Here is a 27,251-nt window from a genome sequence, read left to right as displayed (position 1 = left end):
AGCCTTTATTTCCCCATACTCTTAGTGAACTGTGGTTTTGAAGGCGATAAGGAAGTTACACCCTCACACAAATGTACAGATATATAAACTAGGAGGTGGCCATTTGGCTCTCATGCTGTGCCATTCTATAAGATCCTGGTCAATCAGGTTGTAACGACAACTCCATATTCCTGCCTATCTAAGGGGTAAGTTTGAAGGGCCATATTCAGCCAGTCAGGCCGGAGCACATGAATGCTAAAGCTGGATTTCTTTGCCGGATAAGAATCTGGAGTTACAGTGTACAGTAGCCTTTATATCACTCTCTGTGCATAGTTACATACCTTAGTAAACCATTCAGTCCTTAGTCTACTTAGGTGATCACCCATCCTTTCAAGATACTATCGATGTAATAATTTAACAGAGTGCCATTAGAAATTAATTATCCAAATGCTCTTCCCTCGCAACAGTGCTAAACTGCATGAAGACCTTTTCAGCAAATTACTTATGTCAAAAACATATTAGATCTGAAGAATTTGTGTGAGGAGTCCAAAAATGTGTGGGTTAGGTGGATTGACCCTAGTTTCAGGGGGATTAGCAAGGTAAATATGTGGGGTTATGGGAGTCTCAGGGTTTGAGTGGGATTGTGGTCGGTGCAGACTCGATAGGCTGAATGGCCTCCTTCTGCACTGCAGGGATTCTATGATTACGTCTTTCTGAAACCTAGACTTAAACCAAGCCTAGATTGATGAAATGGAAGTTTCCACTTGGGGATATGGGCTCCATCAAGCAATACAAATGTAATCAAAACTCAAATTTGCAGGAAACATGGGTCCACAGCACAAAAATATCCGTGCTTCAGGAACCTCATGGAAAGAACAGGAGGCATTCATACTTGGGGTAATGACGTAGAGAGATTCTTGAATTTGAGAGTGTAGCATATTTGTATGGAATATGCTGTCCATAGAAAAAGATTACCAATTTTTGACAATGGGTGATTTAAAAAAAAAACAAAGTTACACAAATGTCCCCTACTTTCATCTCTCATTTTAATTGTTGCAGTGTGAAATATCATGACAAGGAAACCTTGAATTACAACAGTGATTTATTGAAGGAAAGAGAAACTATATACAAAACAAGCTCAGGTACAAGTCTAGTTCCACCGACTCTCAGTCTCATACTAAAGGTTCCCTCCTACCAGGACCTACCATACCCAACAGGTAGCGGTTTGTGTGCTTCCTCCAGCTAGGCCCCAGGAAGGTCCCATGGCCCACAAGCACCCACCCCTTAAAGGGCCCACCTTAATGAGTACAAAGCTGCACCAGAAACAGTTTCAAACAAACAATAGTCCATTTATCAGCCTGAAGTTTCTTAATTAAACTTTCACTTTCAATAAGGAGCTCCAGAGATGATTACAGTAAATAACAGCATTGATTATTCATCAATATTAGTAACAATGGGGTTCTCCCTTTCATCTTCTGCTACTCATGCTGCGATATAACGTCGTAAGTGTTGGCAGCTATGGCTTTTCTTTAACTTTGAGTCCAGACAATTAGTGCTAGCAGACTATTCCTCAGGGGGCGGGGAGATGGGAGCATCATAGCTAGAGTTTCAACTTGTCCTTACCCAATTTCCATAAGCATATTTTTCAGAGGGTGTTAATTAGATGCAGAAGCTGATTTTCTCTCCCTGGCTAATTCTGTCATTCCTATTAGTATGCTAACCAAACTAACTCAAGCTCATTTCAAAGCTGGATCATTCTTATTCTGTGTGGCCCAGTTCCATTCCAGGTGATTCATTCATTTGCTGGGGCAGCCGAGCAACTCATGGGAATGATTATTTTTAATGACTGATGGCAGATCAGTGTTTGGATTTATAGAACTCGCACACAGTTAGTATAGTTGTTCACCTGCCCAGCTGCATGGCGATGTCCCTTTAAGAGCAGTACCTCAATGACGCGTGCTACTGTTAAGATAATTTCGGCAGAAGCATTGAGAAGACACAGAGGCTTGTTAAATCTCGTTGACAGGTTTAGCGACCAGAATGCAAGTGTAAAGGAGGACAGAAATAGTTGCATTTTGTCATGAAGTGTTATTCAATGCTTAATGAGCTCAGCTTAATTTCTTTATATTAACCAGGAGCCCTAGTCGTTGGACCTTTTTCAATTACAATGCAAGTTAACAAACGTTTGTGATATTTACAAACCACAAATGAACAAAACTCAGTATTCTTTAAAAAAAATCTGCTGATTATTTCAGTTAATTGTCTAGAGATAAAATAGTGGTTCAAAGAATTTGTTCAGCAGATCTTCCATGAATCTCTCACCCACCACGTTCATTGCAATGTTCTTTCTTTGCTCTATTGATCTTCTGCAATCAATCCATTTGAAGGTTGTTTTCATGTTGCCGGCAAACACTGTTCATCCCCTCACTTGTCCTTGTATTTTGCAAATAAGCAATGCAAGATTCGGGTTATGGCTTTGATGTCCAAATTTACAATATCTGTGAAAGGACAGGGACAAAAGAAGCTTACTTCTTCAACGTTTAATCAGAAGATGGACACAAAGCGGGCATCTTAGAATCATAGAATCCTACAGTCCAGAATGAGGCCATTTGGTCCATCAAGTCTGTACCGATCCCAATTCCACCCAGGCCCTAACTCCATAACCCCATGAATTTACCAGCTAGTTCTCCTGACGCTAAGGGGCAATTTAGCATGGCCAATCCACCAAACCCACACATCTTTGGAGTGTGGGAGGAAACTGGAGCACTTGGAGGAAACCCACAGACATAAGGAGAATGTGCAAACTCAACACAGACGGTGATCCAAGCCATGAATCGAACCCGGGTCCCTGGCGCTGTGAGCTTCACTGATTGAAAAGAGACTCATTGTTGTGGTGCACATTTAAGTATGTTTTCTGTAGACATCGCTGGAGGGGAAATGATGCAGCATATCATGTGATGCAGTCTCAGTTTGCTGTGAAGGAAGCAAACTGTCCTGCCATGTATATAAATTCTCCAACTTTGTAATACTGCCACCAATTTTTCAACTCCTGAATAATGAACTTGTCTCTCTGTGTGTTAACCATTGCCTCAAGTGTGGTTGATGTTTATTTGTTAATTGGCACAAAGTTTTTTTTTAAAAGTTTATTTATTAGTAGGCTTGCATTAACACTGCAATGAAGTTGTTGTGAAATTCCCTATTCGCCACATGCCGGTGCCTGCTCAGGTCAACGCACCTAACCAGCACATCTTTCATACTGTGGGAGGAAACCAGAACACCCAGAGGAAACCCAGCCAGATATAAGGAGAACATGCAGACTCCACACAGACAATGACCCAAGCCTGGGAATCAAACCCAGGTCCCTAGCACTGTGAGGCAGCAGTGCTAACCACTGTGCCAATGTTCTGCCCTTCTTCATTTGAGAAGTAAAAATGCAACACCAATCATCACAACCCCCCAGTCAGATCATCCAGCTGGCTTTACAGCTTACAAGACCTGAATTTCCACTTAATTATTTATTGAATAAATGTTTCCTAATTTCTGACCCAAATTTGTTTTTTGCCCACATATATCCTTGCCCCTTTGTCCCCAATGATCTAGAGTTATTTCCTAAATCCCATACTTTTGTAATACCTTGTGCCTGTAAAGATGTTGACCCAGCAATGAAAAAAATCTCTTCTCTAATGAGAAAATATGAAGTGCTGCCTATCTGTCTAGTTCCACGTTTATTGAAGGTGCAACCTAATTGTTTTCATTCACAGAATAAATGCCTCAGTTTCTTCAACATATCTCATAACTAAATCCTCAGAAATAAGGAATCAAACTTATGACGCTTCTCTATTAAGAAATCCAGTGGGGAATTCAGAAGAACATTTTCACCTAAAAGTGTGGTATGTGTAACCACAGGGAGTGGGTGGAATGATATGTACGAAAGAGAAAACTGGACAAGTATGAGGAAGATGAGAATAGATATTTCCTGATCTAAATCTATCATTGTAAATATGGGAGGAGACTCATGGGAAGAATAAATTCACTTCAGCTTGCTTGGGCTGAATGGCTGTTTCTGCCTTTCATGGAAAGACCAGAATTTTTAAAACTTCCCTTAAGAAAGTGGAGGCGAGCTGCCTTCTTGAAATGCAGCAGCCCATCTGGTATAAGTACACCCACCGTGCTGTTGGGGGGTACCATGACTTTGATCCTGCGATGGTGAAAGAACAGTGATATAGTTTCAAGTCAGGGTGATGTGTAGCCTGGAGGGAAAATTGCAGGAGAAATTCCACATGCATCAGCTGCCCTTGACCTTCTCAGTGGATTGGAAGGTACTGTCAAAGCCTTGGTAAGTTGCTGCAGTACGAAGTACACAGTGCTGCCACTGTGCATCAGTGGAGAGGGGGGGGGGAGAGAATGTTTAAGTTGGCAGATGGGGTGTTGATCAAGCAGGCTGCTTTAAGGATGGTGTCAACATTTGAGTGTTGTTGGGGCCATGCTCACCCAAGAAAGCGGAGAGTATTCCATCACAGGAGAAATAGGTACAGGAGTAGACCACAGCGAGCCTGCTCCATCACTCATTACAATCTTGGCTGATTTTAAGCTTCAACCCCATTTTCTCACCTGCTTCCCATGATGGTACAGTGTCAGGTGCTGCTTTGATGTCATGGGCATCAATTCAATGCCGTGTATGTTATGTAATCCTTCTAACCTGAATATTTCCCACATTCCTGTGGTTAAAACAGGCCATTGTAACCCAGCTGTATGCAGACCAGAGCACTCCCTCATTTCACTGTGAATTGCAGATTACTGATTTAGCAATGTAATAGTGCATTTAATTTGCTTTTATTGCTGTTCTAACATTAGCTAGGCATTTTAATGGAAAATATACCAACACACCTTACTATTCTTGCAATCTTCCTTTCTCACTTAATTTTCCAATATAATTTCAATTCAGTTTGTGGAATTGCTTTTAATTTTAACTTTTATATCCTCATTCTCAAGTTCTATACTCTTTCCATTGTTTCCCACAGGAAGTCTGTTTTACAGAGTTCAACTATAACTTAAACCTCATAAAATATAAATACTGCAATCGATGGAAATCTGAAACAAAAAACAGAAAATACTGGAAATACTCAGCAGATCTGGCTGTATCTATGGAGAGAGAAACAGAGTTGCCATTTTACCTCTGCACTGCTACATTGCTAAATCAGGTGACTTTTCATCAGAAAAACTTAAGCCTCATCTTGTGACAGCTCCATGTCTAACAACGTACATCAGTACAAATGCCAAACATGTATTTCTGTAGCCTAGAGCAATGCAATTGCTCCCATTAAAGAATTAAAACATATTAGTCACACATGTATTCACAAAGGTGATTGTGTCGTCTTCTTTTTTGGAATAACATATGATGTATGAGGAGAGATTGACTAGGTTAAGATTGTTTTCACTGGAGTTCAGACAAATGAGGGTGGAATCTCGTAGAGACTTATAAGATTTTAACAGGACTAGACAGGGCAGAAGCAGGGAGGATATTCCCGATGGTGGGGGAGTTCAGAACCAGGAGTCACAGTCTGAGCATTTGGGATAGATCATTTAGGATAGAGGTGAGGAGACATTTCTTCACACAAAGAGTGGTGAGCCTGTGGAATTCATTACCACAGGAAGTAGTTGATGCCAAAACATTGAATGTATTCAAGAGGTGGCTGGACACAGCACTTGGGGTGAATGGGATCAAAGAATATGGGGAGAAAGCAGGATTAGGCTATAGAGTTGGACGATCAGCCATGATTGTAATGAATGGCAAAGCAAGTTCAAAGGCCCAAATGACATCCTCCTGCTCCTATCTTCTATGTTTCTATGTTATAATTTTGCCTCTATTAAACGATGGTGTTGTGTACACTTGCTGCTCTGGATTCACTTGTACTTCCGGTGCATAGTTGCCCTGCTTTTGGATCGACTGACTGCTATCAAGGGTATTTGTGCTCATACAGGCCCCTCTGAACAACCTCATTTGATGTCTCATCTTTGGCACATATATGGGGGGCTCTGGTGTTTATCCACTCAAGATACCAAGAAGAGGTGAGTGCGGCAAAGATATTATCACATAGAGAATTCCACATTGCTAGTTAAAGGTCACATAAGCAGCTTGCGCATTTCTTTGCCATCCAAAGCCTGGCACACACCAGCTTCCACAGCAGTTTGGAATGGCTCCTCCTCTTCATCCTCAAACTCATTCCAAGTCTTATAGAACATAGAACATAACAGCGCAGAACAGGCCCTTCGGCCCACGATGTTGCGCCGACCAGTTTTTTAAAAAAAAAACACTGACCCACTAATCTAAACCTTTTCGTCCATAAACCTATCCACAGATCTCTTAAACGCCCCCAAACTAGGCGCATTTACAACTGCAGCAGGCAGGGCATTCCAGTCCCTCACCACCCTCTGGGTAAAGAACCAACCCCTGACATCCGTCCTATAACTACCCCCCCTTAATTTAAAGCCATGCCCCCTCGTGCTAGCTTTCTCCATCCGAGGAAAAAGGCTATCACTATCCACCCTATCTAAACCTCTAATCATCTTATATGTTTCAATAAGATCCCCTCTTAGCCTCCTTCTTTCCAGCGAAAACAACCCCAAATCCCTCAGTCTCTCCTCATAGGACCTCCCCTCCATACCAGGCAACATCCTGGTAAACCTCCTCTGCACCCTCTCCAAAGCCTCCACGTCCTTCCTGTAATGTGGGGACCAGAACTGCACACAGTACTCCAAGTGCGGCCGCACCAGAGTTGTGTACAGTTGCAACATGACGCTGCGACTCCTAAATTCAATCCCCCTACCAATAAACGCCAAGACACCGTATGCCTTCTTAACAACCTTATCTACTTGATTCCCAACTTTCAGGGATCTATGTACACATACACCTAGATCCCTCTGCTCCTCCACACTATTCAAAGTCCTCCCATTAGCCCTATACTCAACACATCTGTTACTCCTACCGAAATGAATTACCTCACACTTCTCCGCATTAAACTCCATCCGCCACCTCACGGCCCAGCTCTGCAACCTGTCTAAGTCACCCTGCAAACTATGACACCCTTCCTCACAATCTACCACACCTCCGACTTTGGTGTCATCAGCAAACTTACTAATCCACCCAACTATACCCTCATCCAGACCATTAATAAAAATTACAAACAGCAGTGGCCCCAAAACAGATCCCTGAGGCACACCACTCGTAACCGAACTCCATGACGAATATTTACCATCAACCACCACCCTCTGTCTCCTATCTGCTAGCCAATTCCTGATCCAAGTACCTAGATTACCCCCAATCCCATACATCTGCATTTTCTGCAGAAGCCTACCATGGTGAACCTTATCAAACGCCTTACTAAAATCCATATATACCACGTCAACTGCCTTACCCCCATCCACCTCTTTGGTCACTTTCTCAAAGAACTCAATAAGGTTAGTAAGGCACGACCTACCTGCTACAAAACCATGCTGACTGTCTCTAATCAATTCATTACTCTCCAAATAACTATAAATCCTATACCTAATAATTCTTTCTAAAACCTTGCCCACAACAGAAGTAAGACTCACCGGCCTATAATTCCCGGGGAAGTCTCTGTTCCCCTTCTTAAACAATGGGACAACATTCGCTGTCCTCCAATCTTCCGGTACTATACCAGAGACCAACGATGACCTGAAGATCAGAGCCAGAGGCTCTGCAATCACCTCTCTTGCCTCCCAGAGAATCCTAGGGTAAATCCCGTCCGGACCAGGGGACTTATCTATTTTCAAGCCCTCTAGAATATCCAGCACATCCCCGGTATCAACTGCAATACTGTCTATTTTACACCCCTGCACCCCAATGTCCTCCTCAGCTACATTCATGTCCCCCTGCGTGAACACCGAAGAGAAATATTGGTTCAATGCCTCTCCAATCTCTTCCGGTTCCACACACAACCTCCCTCTACTGTCTGTAACTGGCCCTAATCTTGCCCTAACCAACCTTCTGTTCTTGACATACCTATAGAACGCCTTAGGATTCTCCTTAATCCTATCAGCCAAAGTCATCTCATGTCCTCTTTTAGCCCTTCTTAACTCCCTCTTCAACTCCCTCCTAGCCAATCTAAAGCTTTCTAATGCACTACCTGAGCCCTCAAGCCTCATCCAAACATAAGCCTCCTTTTTCTTCCTAACCAACGAATCAACTTTTTTAGTGCACCACGGTTCCCTAGCCCTACCAAATCCTCCTTGCCTGACAGGGACATACCTATCACAGACCCGCAGTAGCTGCTCCTTGAAAAAACTCCACATTTCGGATGTTCCCAGTCCCAGTAATCTCCTAGTCCAACCTATGCTTCCTAATTCTCTCCTAATAGCCTCATAATTACCCTTCCCCCAGCTGAAACTACTGACCCGAGGTTCATGCCTATCCCTTTCCATCACTAAGGTGAACGTAACCGAATTGTGGTCACTATCACCAAAATGCACACCAACTTCCAAGTCTAGCACCTGGTCTGGCTCATTACCCAACACCAAATCCAATATAGCCTCACCTCTAGTTGGTCTATCTACATTCTGAGTCAAAAAACCTTCCTGTACACTTTGAACAAAAACTGACCCCTCTAATGAGCTAGAGCTATAGCAATTCCAATCAATATTAGTAAAGTTAAAGTCCCCCATAACAATTACCCTATTACTTTCACTCCTAACCAGGATCGTCTCCGCAATCCTTTCCTCAACCTCTCTAGAACTTTTTGGAGGTCTAGAAAAGACTCCCAGCAGGGTGACCTCTCCTCTCCTATTTCTAATCTCCGTCCATACTACCTCAACAGACAAGTCCTCATCAAACTTCCTCTCTGACACTGTGATACAGTCCTTGACCAATAATGCTACCCCACCCCCCTTTCTACCTCCTTCTCTACTCCAACTAAAGCATTTGTACCCCGGGACCTGCAACATCCATTCCTGACCCTGCTCTATCCATGTCTCTGAAATGGCCACAACATCAAAGTCCCAGGTACTGATCCAGAGATTGCAGCTTATACCATTAGATCATCCTCAGCCAGGGCTTGTCCTCATTACAATGCCTGGTTGTGTTAAGGTGCAGCAGATCACAATGATTAGTGAGACTTGAACAAGGAGTATTGCAGATAACCAGCTGCACAGTGCAGAGCAGGCTTAGTGCAAATATTGAAATCTTATATTGAGCAAACAAACAGTCTGCTTGATGATGACACTGCTCAATGATGGCCCTGGTTGTTAGGTGACTTCCAAATAGCAACACAGCCTCTCTTTGCTTGGATTTCTCACAAGGGCCATGAGCTCTCCTTTCAGCAGGCATCCCTCGTCTCCAAGAAGCCAGCCATCAAAAGACTCTGGTGGGCAAAGCATCCCTGGTATCTGGAAGCATCTAAGGATGAACAAATCATTACTACTGCCAACATAGCAGGCACACACCTTCATGTTCTTCTGGCAATGGTCACACACAAGCTGAACATTGAGTAAGTCGGGCAGTGTATTGTCTTCTCCTACTTCTGCCTGCTCACTATTGCTGTCTCTAGTCAGCAGGCCTTTGCACAGAACACCTGCCTGGGCCACAGACTGCACCTGCCCCCGAACAGCGGCCTTCCTCATGTCCTTCTCTTTTTCTCCTCACTGAAGTAAGAGCCTCATCCAGAATGCAGAGTGGGTAACAGCGAGCTCTGGGTGCTATACAAAATTCAAAAGTCATTATAGCCCAGGCTGTAGGTCCCCTTTCCTCTCAATATCTCCTTATGGCAGGTTCATAAAAATGAATATATGAAGGGGAAAAAAAACAGGCAAATGCTGCCACCTTCCCCAACAGAATCTGCTGCTAAATGATCCCACTTGACACCCTTTTTATTTACCCTTACACCACCTCCTCATACTTGGTGTGACTCACTTCCAACCTTTTTCATATGCATCTGGTGAAAAATGGAGTAAAATCACTGCCAGTTACCTTGTTAATAAGCTGAAATGGTCTTTCATTTGTTTTTTTAAATGGCTGGGGGGATTGTTGGAAGGTGTGCAGGCTGTCAATTCTGACACCAACTTCTGGAAACATAAAATCAGATTCTATGTTTGGCTATTTATATCTGGGATTACTGTCTACCAATAGGGAAAACCTTTCAGCCAATTCATTTTCCTCCAGATAGATTCTAGAAGAATGAGATGCAAAGGTGCCATAAATAACAAACAAAGTTTCAAAGCTATGTTGGCTAATAGGCAAGTGTGGAAATCTGGGTAGGATTTTCCAGTCATGCCCAAACCAAGACCAAAAATTTCTACTTGAGGTCAATGGAATTTTGCTTGTCTGTTGAATTCTCCGTTCTGCCTGTGACGATTCTCATAATGGCAGACACCAAAAGATTTCCGCCATATATTCTACTTTGTTATGATACAAGCAGCCCAAATCAGATGGATTCCAGTCTCTGGAAAGGCTAAAATTCACCCTTACAGTAACACTGATAGAACTTAAAATGTCTGCCATGCAATCTCCACATCAGACAAGAAATCAAATATTCAACAAAGAAAATATCACAACAGCATTTCTATTGCATCATATTGTTCATATTCAACATGGGCTGCATGGTGGCAGACTAGCTAGCAGTGTTGCCTCACAGAGCCAGGGACCCAGGTTCAATTCCAGCCACAGGGTCACTGTGTGGAATTTGCACGTCCTCCCTGCGTCCACGTGAATTTCCTCTAGGTGCTCCAGTTTCCTCCCACAGTCCATAGATGTGTGGGTTAGATGGATTGGTTATGCTAAATTGCCCCTTACTGCCAGGGGACCTAAATAAGGTAAATGCATAGGTTTATTGGGATAGGGCCTGGGTGGGATTGTGATCAGTGCAGACTCGATGGGCCAAGTGGTCATCTTCTTCACTGTAGGGATGCTATGAACAGAGAAAAATAAGGAGGCCTTTTTACACTAAATGTTCACTGACCTTCAGGATTGACTGGATGCTTCAATAATCCCCTCTCTTTAAGAAGCTCCAGCACAAATGTGACATTGTGAAGCTGCAATTGAATACAACAAATGTTATAGTGTAAGGTGTCCATGCATGCAGGGAAGGCAAGTTATCAGGATCTCAACCAAGAAATAATGAAGTGGATTTAAGTCAAAGATTTGGATTATATCATATTCATCCAGCAAGAGGGACTCTTCAATCATTGGCAATAAAATGAAACAAAACTTAACCCAACTTGTAAATCAAAGAAGAAGGTTTGATAAAGAAACATCATTATTCCAACACTTGAGGCCTCACCCTGGGCCATTCCAAGCAATTTAACAATTCCCAACAGGTTCTTATTTATACCGAGTCAGCTGATCCCCACATCATTTTGTCATTGGTTACATAATTTACTGGGTCAGCTGACCCTTACTGCATGTTACTATTGGTCACTGTAACAGGTCCAATGTTATCATTGGTTACATTGTAACATGTCGTGTGTTTTGCACTTGAAATTTTGTAGAAAGTAGACAGGTACCCCCCTGCCAAATTCAATTAAACTCAACTAAGCCAAAGATCAGGGATTCTGAGACCTGTCAGGGTGAAATGATCATCTGTGAATCTGATCGTTGGATATTTCATACAGACGTTTTAAAAGTTTCACATTATTTGAATCTCAAACAGTACACAAACTGAGAAAACACAAATTAAATTAAGATCTAGGATATGGAAATTTACAGTTATCGATAAAGTGTAAACTATATGGTTTACCCACATAGTACATCCCCCCTCCCCCACCGTAAGCTATCCTTAGCACCTTCCAAACTCAAAACCACAACCATCTAAAAGGACAAAGCAGCAGACACCTGGAGGTTCTCCTCCTAGTTACTCATCATCCTGACTTAGAAATATAATTGCTGTTCCTTCATTGTCGCTGGGCCAAAATCCTGGAATTCCCTCCCTAACAGCACCTTGGGTGTTCCTACACCTAAGGAACAGCAACTCACCTCTGCCTTCAGAAGAGCAATTAAAAATGGGCAATAAATGCTGACCAAGCCAGCAATACCCACACCCTGTAAATGAATTTAAAATATGGCACAGTAGGAAACAGTGCTCCAGTGTGTCATAAGTCTATACCAGTGATTCATTGCAAGATGGTTGTCTGTCAGTGAGAGGTTCTGAGTTACACAGTATTGTCCACTGTAATGGCCTCCTTCTGTACTGTAGGGACTCTATGGAGTTTAATGGAGTCAATCCAACATTACTTATGTAGCCATCAGAAGCCTGGCTCAGAAACCTACAAGACGTTGTTTCCCTTTCAAATGAGACACTCATGGTGGAAGGCTCAAGAACTAAAAGATTAAAATGGTGACATGTACAAGGGAGGGGGTTAGAACTCACCATTTCCTTCTGATCTGAAGGCTTTAAAAAATATTCACTCAGAGGAATGAAGTAGTCTTCTAGCTGCCCAATTAACAGAATCAGGATCACCCCGTTGGAAAACTGGTAAATAAATACAGAAACAGACAGAAGATCAATTGGTCTATTTTCAGATGATGAACATTTAGATGCAACAAAATTCAACAGTAAAAATAGGCATTCCACAGGCTTTTGTCAATACTGCCTGAAACCCTATTGGTGACAATGTATAAGAGAGTGAGATGATAAACTAAATTCAAGATACTTACTGAAATCAATCACTCTGTAAACTGGATGATCCTACATGTTACAATTTCACATGTCAAAATAGTGTTGTGTGGATGGTTAGATTTGATGCACAGTGAGAGGATGATGTTAATAGTTACAGACCATGAAGGTGATCACTCACTACTGTCCACACACACTCCAGATACACTATTTCTAATTGAATTAATGTCTTCCTTAGACCTTCTCCCCATCCTGCTGGTGCTAATTCTAGACGGGTTCTGATTCTAGGAGGTGCTCACAATCCTCAGGCATTCAACCACTTGACCTTTCACCTGACAGTTGGCTGCTTGTTGTAAGCAAGCCGAGACAGCGATTTTTTGCAGGCGGTTATACTAAGACCGCTGGAGCTTAACCAGCACACAGCCTCATCAACATCTACACACAGGAAGTCACTGAACTGCACAATCCTATTTATATTTCCCCACCCTAGCTCAGGTCACCAAGGTCAATCACAGCATCCCTCAGTTCACTTTTAACATTGCCAAAACACAATTCCTCATTGGGTAGAGCCTTTTCCCATGGAATCACTAGGCAACCAGTGTTTCCATAGAATCATAGAGGCCTACAGTGCAGAGGGGGGCCATTCAGCCCATCGAGCCTCCACCAACCACAATTCCATCAGGCCATATCCCCATAACCCAATGCACTTAGAGTCAGAGAGTCATAGACATTTATAGCATGCAAAAAGCCCTTTGGCACAACTTGTCCATGCTGCACCTTTTTTTAACGCCTAAGCTAGCTCCAGTTGCCTGTGTTTGGCCCATATCTACCTTAGCTAGTCCTAAGGGGCAATTTAGGTGGCCGATCCATCTAACCTCCACATCTTTGGACTGTGGGAGGAAACCAGGGCATCCAGAGGAAACCCACACAGACATGGAAAGAATGTGAAAAATCCAAGCCAGGAATTGAACCTGGGTCCCTGGTGCTGTGAGGCAACAGTGCTAACCACTGTGCCGCCCAAGTAATAGCTTACTTCTATTCACATAATAGAAGATAGTGTCAAGTATAATGATGATTTTCATAGGCAAGATCTCCCACATATCTCAGTAAGATTTCTCAAGTCTGATTGCAGGCCATATCATGTACTTCATGAATTTTTACTGTATAACTGTTACTCAGTAGTGGCAGTCTCACCTCTTGAGTCAGGAGATCATTGATTCAGGTTTCAGTCAGGAGGTTGGAGCACATAATTCAGCGCAGTTCTGAGGGGGTGTTACATTGTTGGAGCTAGTGTTTTTTGATGAGATGTTAACTGAGGCTTCACCTGTCTTCCCAAGTGGTTGTAAAATTCTTATGGCAGAATTTTGAAGAAGAGCAGAGGAGTTCTCCTTGATGTCTTCGCCAATCTTTGTCCCTCAACCATAGTCACTGAAGATAATCTGTCATCATCACATTGCTGTTTCTGGGAGCTTGCTGTGGTGGGGAAATTGGCTGTTGTGTTTCCTACAATGACCACGCTTCAAAAATGTCTTCATTGGCTGGATACGCTTTGGGAAGTCTTGACATCGCAAAAGGGTGCTATATTAATTGGGGCGGACAGTGTCACAGTGGTTAGCACTGCTGCCTCAGTGCCAGGATCCCCAATATGGGTGACTGACTGAGTGGAGTTTGCACATTCTCCCCATGTCTGCTTGGGTTTTCTCCGGTTTCTTCCACACTCCAAAGATGTGCAGGTTAGGTGCATTGGCCATGCTAAATTGACCTGATTCAGAGTAAATTTGTGGGGTGACGAGGTTAGGTTGGGATTGTTGTCAGTGCAGGCTTGATAGGCTGAATGGCCACCTTCTGTACTGAAGGGATTCTATGATTTAATGAAATGCAAGGCTTTCTTCATACTTTGTTTTCAGATAAAGAACTTGAGTGATTTTCATTTTAATTGTGATAATAGATCAGTCGGAATTCATTTCTGTTACACTTTGTCAGAAAGTGCTATTAGAAGATAATAGTTTTGTTCATAATTCAGTCTTTGGGAAGATTTGCAAACCTGTCTCATTACTGTGATAGACTGCAGCGGATTATTAGAGAGATTACTTGTAGGGAATATCTTGGCTCTCCTTTTGAGTAACCACAGGCGATGAGGTTTTGTTGGAAGGCCCCACTCAAAGCCTCAAATCAGAGCCACGCATGCATATCACATTCATAGCTTTGCAAGTCCCCACCCATCAAAGCATATTTTCTCTCAGCCATTGATACCTGGAGAAAGCCAAGAACTCAAGGCAGGGTCAGGGTAAAGGGTAGGGATGGGAGATGCACCAGGCAAGGGGGATCTGGAATTCAGGGAAGGATAGGGAGGTAAGAGAAGGGCCTGGATCTAACACAAGGCAGGATTGAAGGGAGAAGGCATGGAAATTAACAGGATGCTAAGAGAAGGCCTAGAAATCAGTGGGAGTAGAGGAAAGAAGGCCTGGAACATCTGGCTGGAAAAGTAAAGAAAGGTTTGGAACACGGTCAGGGCCAGAGGAAGGAGGCTGAAAACTGGGAGGGGTGGGGGAAGAAGTAGAAAGGGCACCAAAATAAACCAAATCATACAATCAATATAGGGACACCTGTGGGTTAGTGTGAACAAGTCTCTGAAAGTGGCAGGACAAGTAGGGAAGATTACTGAAAAGTTTACACGATCATGAAAACAAAGAACAGAGCAGTGGACAACCATATGTCCCGCCAAGCCTGCCCCACCACCCAGCCAGCCCCACCATTCAACACAATCATGACTGATATTCTGCCTTAACTCCTCCTTCTGGCCTGCTCCCCATATTCCTCGATTTCTTGGCCATATTATGAAGCATAGAGTAGAAAAGCAAGGAGTAGGATAACACTTATAAACATTTGTTAAGTTTCAGCTGGACTGTTGTGGCTAACTTTGGCCACAACACTTTTGGACAAATGTCAAAACTTCAGGCAGTTGCAAAGATAATTTACCAGCCTGGTAGCAGTGCTAAAGGACCACAGCTATGTGGAAAGACTAGAGAAACTGGGGTTATTCTTCTTAAAGAGAGTGCATCTCGATCACCATGTAATGTTAATGTCCCTGTGATTGAGGTTGACCACTGAGTTGATTTTTGTGTTCTTTCTGCTCAGCCTGGCAAGTGGAAGTGCACAGTAAATAGAATATATTGTGAGTAAACTGTAATGGCAAACATCTGAAATAGTTTTACAACTTGATAAACAAACATTAATGAGTTTCTTTAAAAAATCAATTGAAACTTCTTTGAGGAACCATTCTGATAATGCAAAGTTACATCTGCAGAAATAAAATCATTTTCCTCACAAAGGTTCCGCTGTGATTGTTAAAATCAATTTGGGGAATCACAGTGAACTGGACTTGCCCACGAGCACTAGACATGTTCAATATCTGTCAATTAGATCTTAATCCCATAAAGTGGAAAATCAATGTGTACATCCCTCTCTGAAAGCCTTCTTTCTAAAGGCAGCCTTCATTTGCATTGAATGCATTATAATCTATAGCAAAAGCCTTCGATTTTCCGCACTTTAACTACAATTGGATATGAAATCTATCCCAAGATATCTGAAAGAAATATACAAACCTGTGTGCTGAGGTCTTTCACAATCACGCCTAAGCCCTCCAGATGTTTGTTAGCGAAATGAAGCATTGCCTAAAGGAAAAAAAATAACAATTTAACTCTGAGCCAACATGAAGTTATAGAGCCATTATTTCAGAGGAGGCCATTCAGCCCACGAATTCATGCCAGCTCTACGTAGCGCAATCTAGTCAGTCCCATTACTCCACTTTACCCATACGACTCTGTAAGTCTATTTTCCTCAAGGATCTACCCAATCTCCAATGGAGTGTGAAAACTCCTCACAGATAGGCACCCAGAGTTGACCAGGACCCTAAATCTGTGAGGCAGCAGTACTAATCACTGTACCACCAGGCCATCATTACCAGTTGCTGTGTTAAAAAAGTTCTTCTCCACATTTCCCCTGCATTTCTTGCTTCAAACTTTAAATTTATCCCCCTTCATCTTTGTACCATCAATTAATGGGGATAGTTTTTTTAATTAAAACTTCCTTATCTAAACCTGTCACAAGCTTGTTTACCCTATAAAATCTCCCCTCTATCTACTCTGCTCCAAGGAGTAGGACCTTAGCTTCTCCAACCTAACCTTATAACTAAAATACCCCATTCCTGAAATGATTCCAGTAAATCTCCTCTGTACACTCATAGACCATCCTAAACTGTGGTGACCAGAACTGGATTCACTTGTTGTCTTTCCAAAGCTTTATGAAGGTTTAGTATAATTTCTCTGCTTTTGTACTCGATTCCTGTGTGTTCTTCACCTACTTGCTGGATGATGGTCACCAAGCATTCACCACCCTGAAAGTTGAACTCTATGTCTTATTGCAGCCGATTGGTATTATCCTCACTGCTTGCAAGCCCTCCAAACCTGATGGATAAACTTTGTTGAGTATTTTAAAATCCAAATCATTTATATATCAAAAAAATCAATGCTCTTAGCAATGACTCTTGGAGAACATCACTGTCTACCACCCTGCAATCTGGAAGTCTTCTTTCATGCTGCTTTTACCAATTATATTAAATATGAGCCCTCTCATTCTCAATCTTTTCACAAGGGGGAGTATTTTTTCCCTTATTACTCTGTCCAGAACTCTTATGATTTTGAATATCTCTATTAAATCTTCTCAGTCTTCTTTTCTCCAAGAAAACAGTTCTAACTTCTCCAATCTATCTTTATTGTACAAGTTCCTCATCCCTGGAACCATTCTGGTGAATCCTTTGCACTTTCTCCAATGCTTCACATCCTTCCTAACATGCAGCACCCAGAACTGAATGCAATACTCCAACTGCAGTCAAACTAGAATCTTACAAGTTCAATGTAACCTTCATGCTCTATGACCTTATTGATAAAGCCCAGGATACTGTAAGCTTTATTAACCATGCTCTCAACATGCCCTGCCACTTTCAATGACTCATGCACATATATGCCCAGGTCCCTCTGTTCCTGCACTCTCTTCAGAATTTCATCTTTTATTTTATATTGTCTCTCCAGGTTCTTCCCACCAAAATAGGGCAGTGGAGAATCTTATATCCCTGAAGGTCACCCAGTCTTCTGCAACACAGTGCCTGTCCATTTTCACTGTGCACAAGGAACTCTTTCAAATTTGTGAGAAAATGATTTTTTCATGACTGTCTGTTTGAGCCTGGAGACATTGAGACACTTTCTGGACGTTATGGCCCTGGGAGTGTCTAGTGGGATAGGTCTTTATGTTAGCTCTGAAACGATAAGAGTGTCAGCCCAGCAGTCAGTGCCACACATGGCCTATGAGATGTGCGACCCCTCCTTTATACTGTCATCATCCTTACTCACTTACTTTATTCTTCTTTTATACCCCATCATCCATACCCACCTAAGGGTAATATTGAGGCTGATGGTGAGGGTTAGATAATGTGTCAATATCCACAACCTAAACCTATCAACAAAGAATAACTAATAAAGTGTAGCTGGTATCTATGGAACTTCAACTCAACAATTTGTATTGATATAATCCCTGTAACTTTAGTAAGTCTTGAGGAGGAGTAGAGGAATTTTTTTAAATTTTAAAAAGGTGAGCAACGTAAGAAATATAACACAACTGTAAATATACCTGCTGCACTATTTTCACTTTGTCAGGACCAAGCTTAAATAGATCATTAATGCCATCAGCTTCTAAAAATATAGAAAGGGTACATATCAGGATAATATTAATTCACAGCATGGAGTTCTTATCATGAAAAAACAAGTACTTGAGCTTTTAATTTGCAAGCACTTACGCTCAATTTTCATAAAACTCATTCAAACATGCTGGAGACCCAGTAGTAAGCCATCAATCTTATTTCTTTAAACTAAGAATTCCTGACCTTGAAAGAATGCATTTAAGTCAATTTGAAGATCTGAAGATGACACAGAAAAGGAGCAAAACAGAGAGGAATGACACACAACTAGCTGTTTAAATGTGTCACAATGTCATGCTTTGTCTGCCTATACTCCCCACTTGCCTGGATGAGTGTAGTTCCAAGAACACTCAGGAAGCCCCACACCATCCAAGACAATGACAACCTTTCCACCACCACCACCGGCATACAGTGGCAGCAGTATCTATCATGTCAAAACACTTTTTTTAATTCATTCATGGATGTGGGCATCACTGGCTGGCTAGTATTTCATGCCCATCCCTATTTGCCCGAGGGCAGTTGAGAGTTAACCACATTGCTGTAGACCAGGCCAGGTAAGGAGGGCAGATTTTCTTCCCTAAAGGACATTACTGAACCAGATGGGTTTTTCCAACAATCAACAGTGACCACATGGTCATCTGTATTTCTTAATTCCAGATATTTTTTATTGAATTCAAATTCCACCATCTGCTGTGGCAGGATTTGAACCTGGGTCCCCAGAACATTAGTCGAGTTTCTGGATTAATAGTCCAGCACTAATACCACTAGGCCATCAGCGCCCCTAACCGACGCTCCTTCAACAGCACCTTCCAAACCCACAATCAAGGCTATTTGAAGGACAAGGACAGCAGATACACAGGAACACCACCACCTGGCAGTTCCCCTTCAAGCCACACACCATCCTGACTTGGAAATATAACAACATTCCTTCACTGTCGCTAGGACAAAATCCTGGAAAATTGCCCACCCCTCCAACAGCACTGTGGGTATCCCACGTGGTCTGTTGCGATTTAAGAAGACAGTCCACCACCACCTTCTCAATGGTAATTAGGGGTGGGCCTAGCCAATGACACCAACATAATTTTTAAACATTTTTAATCCTGGACATAAAATGGCTAAAATAAGTTTTAACAAACCCAATATTTCAAATAGGAGGGAGTATGTGCAAACTAAGGGAAGATTGATTTGATATTGATGACTAAACGTATGGTGAGTCTGTGAGGAAATGAGAAGCCATTCAACAAAAAGGAGAAGAGCTCGGGGAGAAATCAGAGATTTTGTGAAAATAGAAAAGGGGATCTAGTGCAATGTTCAACAATGATAAATACTACGAAAGTTTCGAGCAGAAAAAGATATTTCTGAACTGTCTGTTGGAAAATGAGCCCTGGTGAAATTAATGCTTGAAGTAGTAAATTGGCACTGTATCATGGAAATTTTTAAAGTCTGGCAAATATGAAAGTTGATATGAAAATGGAATTTTGCTTTGGATAGTGTGGGTGGTCATTGTACTCAGTGAATGTTTTCTGGTATAAGTATCACATGAAGAACTTGCCTCAGTTTACCTCCTTTCCAGTGAATGATAGTGAATGCCAAGGCAAGGAAACACACAGCAATGTGTTACTGACATCATTGTGCAGATGTTCTATACATAAACCACCATTATCACAATGACGCCCATCCTGGGATGGAATCATAGAATCCCTACAGTGTAGAAGGAGGCCATTCGACCCATCGAGTCTGCACCAACAACAATCCCCCACCCAGGCCCTATTCCCATAACCCCGCATATTTACCCTGCTAATCACCTTGACATTAGGGTCAATTTAGCATGGCCAATCCACTAATCTGCTCATCTTTGGACTGTGGGAGGAAACTGGAGCACCTGGAGGAAACCCATGTGAACACGGGGAGAATGTGCAGACTCTACACAGTGACCGAGGCTGGAATTGAATCATGTCCCTGTTTCTGTGAGGCACCAGTGCTAACCATTGTGCTACCATGCCGCCCCACAGAGATCCAGGAGAACTTATGTTTTTACTGATCAAAATTTGGAAGTTTCTCTTATTTGTTTTTAGAAACAACCTAGAAATATCAGGAAAATAGTTTAAAAACTGAAATAACAGCCAAGTTAGAAGGTCTATGAATATTTTTGAGGCAAAATTAATACTTGACTGTTAAATTCTTGACTGACAAAGGAGTCAAAGATTATTGGGGTTAGGCAAAATGAAGTCATTTTGAAGTCACAATCAGATCAGCCATGATCTTATTGAATGACAGTACAGATTTGAGGGGTGAATAGTCTCCTCCTGCCTCTAATTTGTATGGAAACAGGAATTTTAAGGACTCCATTAGATTATTGTCAAATCTTTCTGATTTAAACATCCAGTCCAGAGATTTCGTTCAAAAATAAGGGTCACTGTTATAGTGAACCCAAGGACGTGACTCCTCACTGCCACAGATACCAAGGCAGAGAAATGTCAGCTATTATAGGGTTTATGGGATCCGATTATGAACTGTCAGTCTATTTTCGAGTTCTGTGCAATGTGATCTGTAGTTTGAAGCCCTCAATTAGATTTCAGCCATGTTAATGTGGATAGTTATCCCAGGAAATATCTTACCTGGCATTTGACTTTGTTCCATATCATCACTACTCCAAAAGAAAAATTAAATAGCTGATTAAAAAAAATTAGTAAAGCCATCTCAGTTTATTCTTAGTTCATGAGTAAAGCAGATTTTTTTTTACAAACGGAGTCCAACTAGGATCCTTGGTCAGAATGCACTATGCACAGGTATAACAGTAGGATCATCCCTGAAAACAGAGTAGTTAACGAAACAACAGCAAGTCCAGAATCTTCTACTAAAAGCTAATGTTTGAAAATCATACAATTGAAAGTACAGTACCACCTTTATTGTTGAAGGGTACAGGTCTTTAAAAAATGGTTCTTTAGCAAGGACTTCAGTGCAACAAGATTTAAATCAGAGCAAACCTGCTCTGGCTCAATGTCAGCTCCAAGTTGAGAAGTCCATCATATACTGGGACAATTCTTCAATTTTGATACCAAAATAATTTACCAGATGCCTGACTGTCATTGCCAGTATAGATACCAAATCAAGCACTGTTTTTGCTGTGAATATATTTGTATAGGGAGATCGACTGAGAAAAACCGATCTCATGTTTGTGGACTCCTAGCATTATTACCATCAACAAATTTAGCAGATATTCAGTTTAATCTAAATTCGAAAACCAGATCCCTGATGGTGACCCACTGAAGCAATGTAATACATTAATAAACTCAGATGAAGACTATCATAATTCATTCACCCGTGAGGTTTATGAATTATGATTTGTTTACACTCTTGGAAGAAACTAACTTGAACTGGAAACATGGGAAAATAAACCTAAGAACCAACATAAAAACAGAAAACAAAAAAAAAGAAACAAAGGGTCAGAGAGCACCCGTTGAGAGAGAGAAAGTGTTAACATTTGAATTGATGATTTTACAGCACAGCCAAGCACCATGACTTTCTTTGATCATTCTCACAATCTCTGATACAAACTCAGAGGATTTTGCCCCTGTGGGCAAAGGGACATAGAGTTATGAAGTAGACTTGAATACTCAAATCCTGGGAGCTGTTTACTGAAGGTGTGTACCCATTCACAGTCAGGTCTAAGACTGCCCAAAAGGTCCCGAACTGATGGAACCAATAGCCCAGGGGTCACCTAACCTGTATTCTTAAAGGGGCAGTCTCCACCCAAATCCCATATACACATCACACAGTTTGAATGGTACTTTAAGCAATATAAAATTGAACAGATTATGCATCCTACCTTTTCTCTGTGATATATTCCAAATCTTTCACCGTCTTTATTCCTGTTTTCTCAATCTAGTAAAATAACATTCATCAATTTTAAATTTGTGGATATATTTATAGATACCCCAAGAGTATTCCCACCCCCATCCCAAACACACAGTAAAAAGGAACAAAAAGCTGTGAGTGAATAGGTAACTACTTTGCTACAGAATTGTCAGAAATATTAGTTTTTCAATGATCTTTGTCTATCAGGCTCCAGTGAATGGGACAAGCAATCTGCCAAAATGTAGATCTGGAAGGTCCTTCTCAGTACATCAGTTCCAATGTTTAAAGGTTTTTTTTTGTGTGATTGTTTCTCCTGAGTCTCCTACAAAAATCAACATATTGCTCTTTTGCTATTGAAAGCTGTATTAAAATCCAGCTCAGTTGACCATACAGGTAGTTGGAGTGAGCAATGGAAATTTCAGAATGGTGCAGGAAGTGAGGACACTTTGTTGGGATGGGGAGATGGAAATCTATTGCTGCACATGACTTTTAATCCAATCTAGAGTACTTGACGGTGACACCAGTTTAAAAGGTGATAAAAATTCCCTTGCTTCTTTGTTTTAAATTGTTGGAAAGTATTTTGAGAGACAGGATCTACAGGACTGCAAGGACTGATTAGGGACAATCAGCATGGCTTTATGAGTGGAAAATCATGTCTCACAAATTTAGAGGTTTTTGAAGGGGTAACCAAAAAGGTAGATGAGGGCAGTCCAGTTGATGTTGCCTACATGGACTTTAGCAAGGTCTTTGACAAGATACTGCATGGTGGCTTGTTGCACAATGTTAAATCTCACGGGATCCAGGGTGAGGTATCTAAATTGATACAAAATTGGCTTCTTGACAGAAGCCAGAGGGTGGTTGTAGAGAGTTGTTTTTCAAACTGGAGGCCTGTGACCAGCAGTGTGCCTCAGTGTCAGTGCTGGGCCCACTGTTAATTGTCATTTATATTAATGATTTGGATGAGAATATAGGGGGCATGGTTGGTAAGTTTGCAATGACACAAAGATTGGTGGCATAGTGGAGAGTGAAGACAGTTATCTGCAATTGCGACGGGATCTTGATCAATTGGGCCAGTGGGCTGACGAGTGGCAGATGGAGTTTAATTTAGACAAATGCAAGGTGATGCATTTTGGTAGATTGAACCAGGGCAGGACTGGGCTGGGCGTTGGGGAGAGTTACAGAACAAAGAGATCTAGGAATACATGTTCAAAGCTCCTTGAAAGTGGAGTGGTGAAGAAGGCATTCAGCATGCACGGTTTCAGCAGTCAGACCATTGAATACAGGAGTTGGGACGTCTTGTTAAAGTTATACAAGACATTGGTAAGGCCACACTTGGAATACTGTGTGCAATTCTGGTCACCCTATTATGGAAAGGATATTATTAAACTAGAAAGAGTGCAGAAAAGATTTCATAGGATGCTACCAGGACTTGATGGATTGAGTTATAAAGGAGAGCCTGAATAGACTGGGACGTTTTTCTCTGGAGCGTAGGGGATCTATAAAATAATGAGGGGCACAGATTAGCTGGATAGTCAATATATTTTCCCAAAGGTAGGGGAGTCTAAAACTAAAGGGCAGGTTTAAGGTGAGAGGGGAGAGATACAAAAGTATCCAGAGGGGCAATTTTTTCACACAGAGGGTGGTGAATGTCTAGAACAAGCTGCCAAAGGTAGTAGCAGAAGCAGGTACAATTTTATCTTTTAAAAAGTATTTAGATAGTTACATGGGTAAGATGGGTAGAGCAGGATATGGGCCAAATGCAGGCAAATGGGATTAGCTTAGGGGTTTTGAAAAAAAGGGTGGCATGGACAAGTTGGGCCGAAGGGTCTGTTTCCATGCTGTAAACTTCTATGACTCTGAAGCACTTGTACAAAAAGTGAGTGGAAAAGGATTTCAAAAGAGAGAGGGACACTTTTGACACCATTCCAAATCATCTTGATAATATGAACTTCTTTTATTTCAAAAATATACTTTATTCATAAAAATCTGAATTAAACCAATACAAATCTACATGTCAATAAATTGCAAACAGTGCAGAATAAAAACATTTTTACAGTCCTTTACAAATTACAGTCATTACATTTCAAATCTTAAAACTATGTACGTGCCTCAAGATTTACTGTGTGCCGTTATGTGTCAGATTGGCACACAGTTACGCAGGCCAAGGGTGTTCTGCAGTTTCCAGGCCCTCGGTCTGCCTCAAACTTCCTTTTAAACAAGATCCTATTAGCATGCAGGAAATAATTCTCAACCATGCCAGGTCAAGTCTTTCAGCTTCGCGTTTAAAGACCCTATTTTAATTCCACCTACGCAAAGCCAAATCTGAAACTAATAAATACTGTTCAAAGAACTGCCTCCTAAAATACCACAAACTGCATGTTTTAACTCACGTTTGTTCCAACAATACCCACGCATGCAGATCACTGAATTTCAGAGTGTATGCTATTCCTGTTTTCTTTTTAAAGGAACACTATTCTACATATTCAGAAAAAGTAGGGGCACAGGTTTTTTTGCTAGCATTTTATTTGGAAACCAAATCTTGTGATCACACTATTTAATACATGACGTTATTACTGAGAATAAGCAGAAGTTGCCATTCAGCTAGATAAAGTAAAACAATTTCCTGGTAGCAACCATCGCTTAAAGGGAGGGCCCTGCAGCAAGTCATTTGCAGCTTTTGAATTCTCCAATCTGGTAAAGGGAAGCAATCTCCTTTGCTTAAGGTTCAGTTGTGGTGAGGCCTTTACTCAATATTACTTGCTTGCTTAAGTTACAGTTTGCAAGTTGATACCAGCCAGTCACATTACTGCTGGTCATTTCCTGTTCTGCACATTCTGATGTGCCTATTCCGCAATGCAATCAAAATTGATCGATTCTATAGTTTTGCAAGAGATAACTAGTAGTAGGAAGTTATAACCAAGTAACAAAATGGTTTTAAAATGCCACAGGTCAACAGATGCTTGCAAATCAAATATTTTTATGGCAGATTGCAACTATCTTTTCCCAAATACTTCACAATGGGGGGGGGGGGGGGGGTGGTGGGGGGCGGAGGGGGAGGAAGGTGGAGCTTGACCCGAAAGTGGTTCTCAAACTGCAGAACCAGAGTATTGAATGAGTCCATGAGCAATTTTGGTTTTAAGTGACAGACAGGACTACAGGTTTATGGTAATTCAATAGATTAGTTTCTGATTCAGTATGTTGAATTTAGTCAGTGGTTCCATCTGTTTATAATCAAGGTCTATGATTTATGGTGACAAAATAAATTAAACTCTAATTACGCGGGTTTGTGAGGATTTCACCTGCATTTTTGTGAATCACATTCTATAATGCTGTCCATTTTCCTGTGACAAATACAAGCTCCTGATGTGACTGCTATTAACAGCACAAATGGAGCTCATATAATGAATTCTGATAAGGGGCTATTCAGCTATGTATTAAGTTTGTCCACAATCACCCTTCCTGACAACCTATTCTAGTTATTATTCATTCGCTGTAAATAAGAACGTTAACATCCTAGGGCAGCACAGTGGCACAGCGCCTCACAGCTCCAGGGATCTGGGTTTGATTCACTGTCTGGGTGGAGTTTGTACGTTCTCCCCATGTCTGCGTGGATTTCCTCCGGGTGCTCTGGTTTCCTCCTGCACTCCAAAGGTGTGTGGATTAGGTGGATTGGCCATGGTAAATTGCCCCTTAGCGTCAGGGGGACTAGCTAGGGTAAATGCATGAGGCTGTGGGGATAGAGCCTGAGTGGGATTGTGCAGACTCGATGGGCTGAATAGCCTCCTTCTGCACTGTAGGTTTCTATGATACTAGATCTATATTTTCTTGATTTGCTCCCTTAGTGTAGTTGGAAATATTGGCCAGGATTTCCCATCATGAACTGCAACTTTTCTGGTGGGCAGTGGTGGGAGATGCACATCGCCAGCCTTGTTTTGGGATTTCCAGTCACCAGTCAGACCACGCTGGAAACTGCTGGGAAAGCAGGTAAATAATTTGATTTTTTTAAATGTGTTTTAAATGTCTTTTAAATGTAATTATCGGGAGCTTTCCAGTCCGGATTGAATCTCCCATCTCGCCAGGAGTACTTCATTCCAACGGGGTTTAGAATAGCTTCCCACACTCGGAGAACTAGTGGGAGACTCCGCTGGAGTGAAGTGGGGGGCAATCGGGGCCTCCCAGTGGGTCAGGCAGCAGAGGGTGGTGCCCGTTGCACAAGGGGCACCTGGCAGTGCCAGCCTGTGCCCCCAGTGCCCAAGGGGCAAAATGTCCACGCATGGAGGTACCTTGGCACTGCCCACTGAGCATCAGGCAGTGCTAAGGGGGTGAGGCCTATTGTGGCTGGAGCCTAGGGGTGATCGGTGGGGATGGGGGTGGGGGGGTGGTATCCCACTGCCACTCTGCAGACAGGATCGGTCTGGGATAGAGGATGGGCAGCAATTGGAGCGGGTTGGTCTGCCGGGGGGAGGGGTCTGTCAGGTGACGGGGTGGGAGGGATCGCCATTGCTGGGGGAGGTGGGCTGTACATCAGGGCACTCCAGGGTGGTGGTGGGGTGTCAGGGCTGGCCCAGGAATTGCTGTGGGACTGCAATCGGGCCATGGGGGAGGGAGTGCTAGAGGGAGTGCAGGACACCATGGGGGTCCTGGGCTGGCTAGCAAACGGGGAGACTGAAGATCTGGGCCACTGCTCATGTGCAGAGTTCCAGATCTGTCAGACTCTGGTGTGAATAGGCCCCGTGCCCCTCCTGGATTTTTAATGAGACTACTGACTGGGACCTCTGCAGTGCACAGAGTGCAGAGATTTGGGTGAGAAGCTGAACTGAGAAAACAGTTGGGATCTAGAACAGTTTTCCCGCCAATTCAGCATTTTTGGGAAAACCATAACCATCATTTGGGATTTTATTTCCTCTATACCTTTAAGTGTCTAGATAAGTGCTCAGTTGGAAAGCTCCCTCTTCTCTGATGACTAACTGCTGTGCGGAACCTGATGGCTGTCGAACCTTTGGTAAATTTCACACCAAGAAAAGTCAAGGAACTCTGTT

The 27,251-nt window shown here is 42.2% G+C and overlaps 1 protein-coding gene across 1 annotated transcript in view; it reads right to left on the bottom strand.

Annotated features, from left to right (window-relative positions):
- Positions 1-835: 835 nt before the first annotated feature.
- parvg (parvin, gamma) overlaps positions 836-27,251 on the bottom strand; it is a 48,304-nt gene continuing 21,888 nt past the window's right edge. Inside the window, exons 7-13 of the mRNA XM_080191680.1 lie at positions 22,184-22,239; positions 20,973-21,001; positions 18,288-18,349; positions 16,208-16,276; positions 12,357-12,458; positions 10,950-11,022; positions 836-2,477 (exon numbers count right to left, since the gene is read on the bottom strand). Of these exons, the coding sequence (XP_080047806.1) occupies positions 2,404-2,477; positions 10,950-11,022; positions 12,357-12,458; positions 16,208-16,276; positions 18,288-18,349; positions 20,973-21,001; positions 22,184-22,239 (465 nt within the window). The 3' untranslated portion in view covers positions 836-2,403. The remainder of the gene's footprint in view (positions 2,478-10,949; positions 11,023-12,356; positions 12,459-16,207; positions 16,277-18,287; positions 18,350-20,972; positions 21,002-22,183; positions 22,240-27,251) is intronic.

Source organism: Carcharhinus amblyrhynchos, chromosome 6 (assembly GCF_965287045.1).
Source record: "Carcharhinus amblyrhynchos chromosome 6, sCarAmb.v2.hapA, whole genome shotgun sequence".
Lineage (NCBI taxonomy): Eukaryota > Metazoa > Chordata > Chondrichthyes > Carcharhiniformes > Carcharhinidae > Carcharhinus > Carcharhinus amblyrhynchos.
The sequence above is the reverse complement of the archived record's forward strand: the minus strand, read 5'-3'. Positions and strand labels throughout refer to the sequence as shown.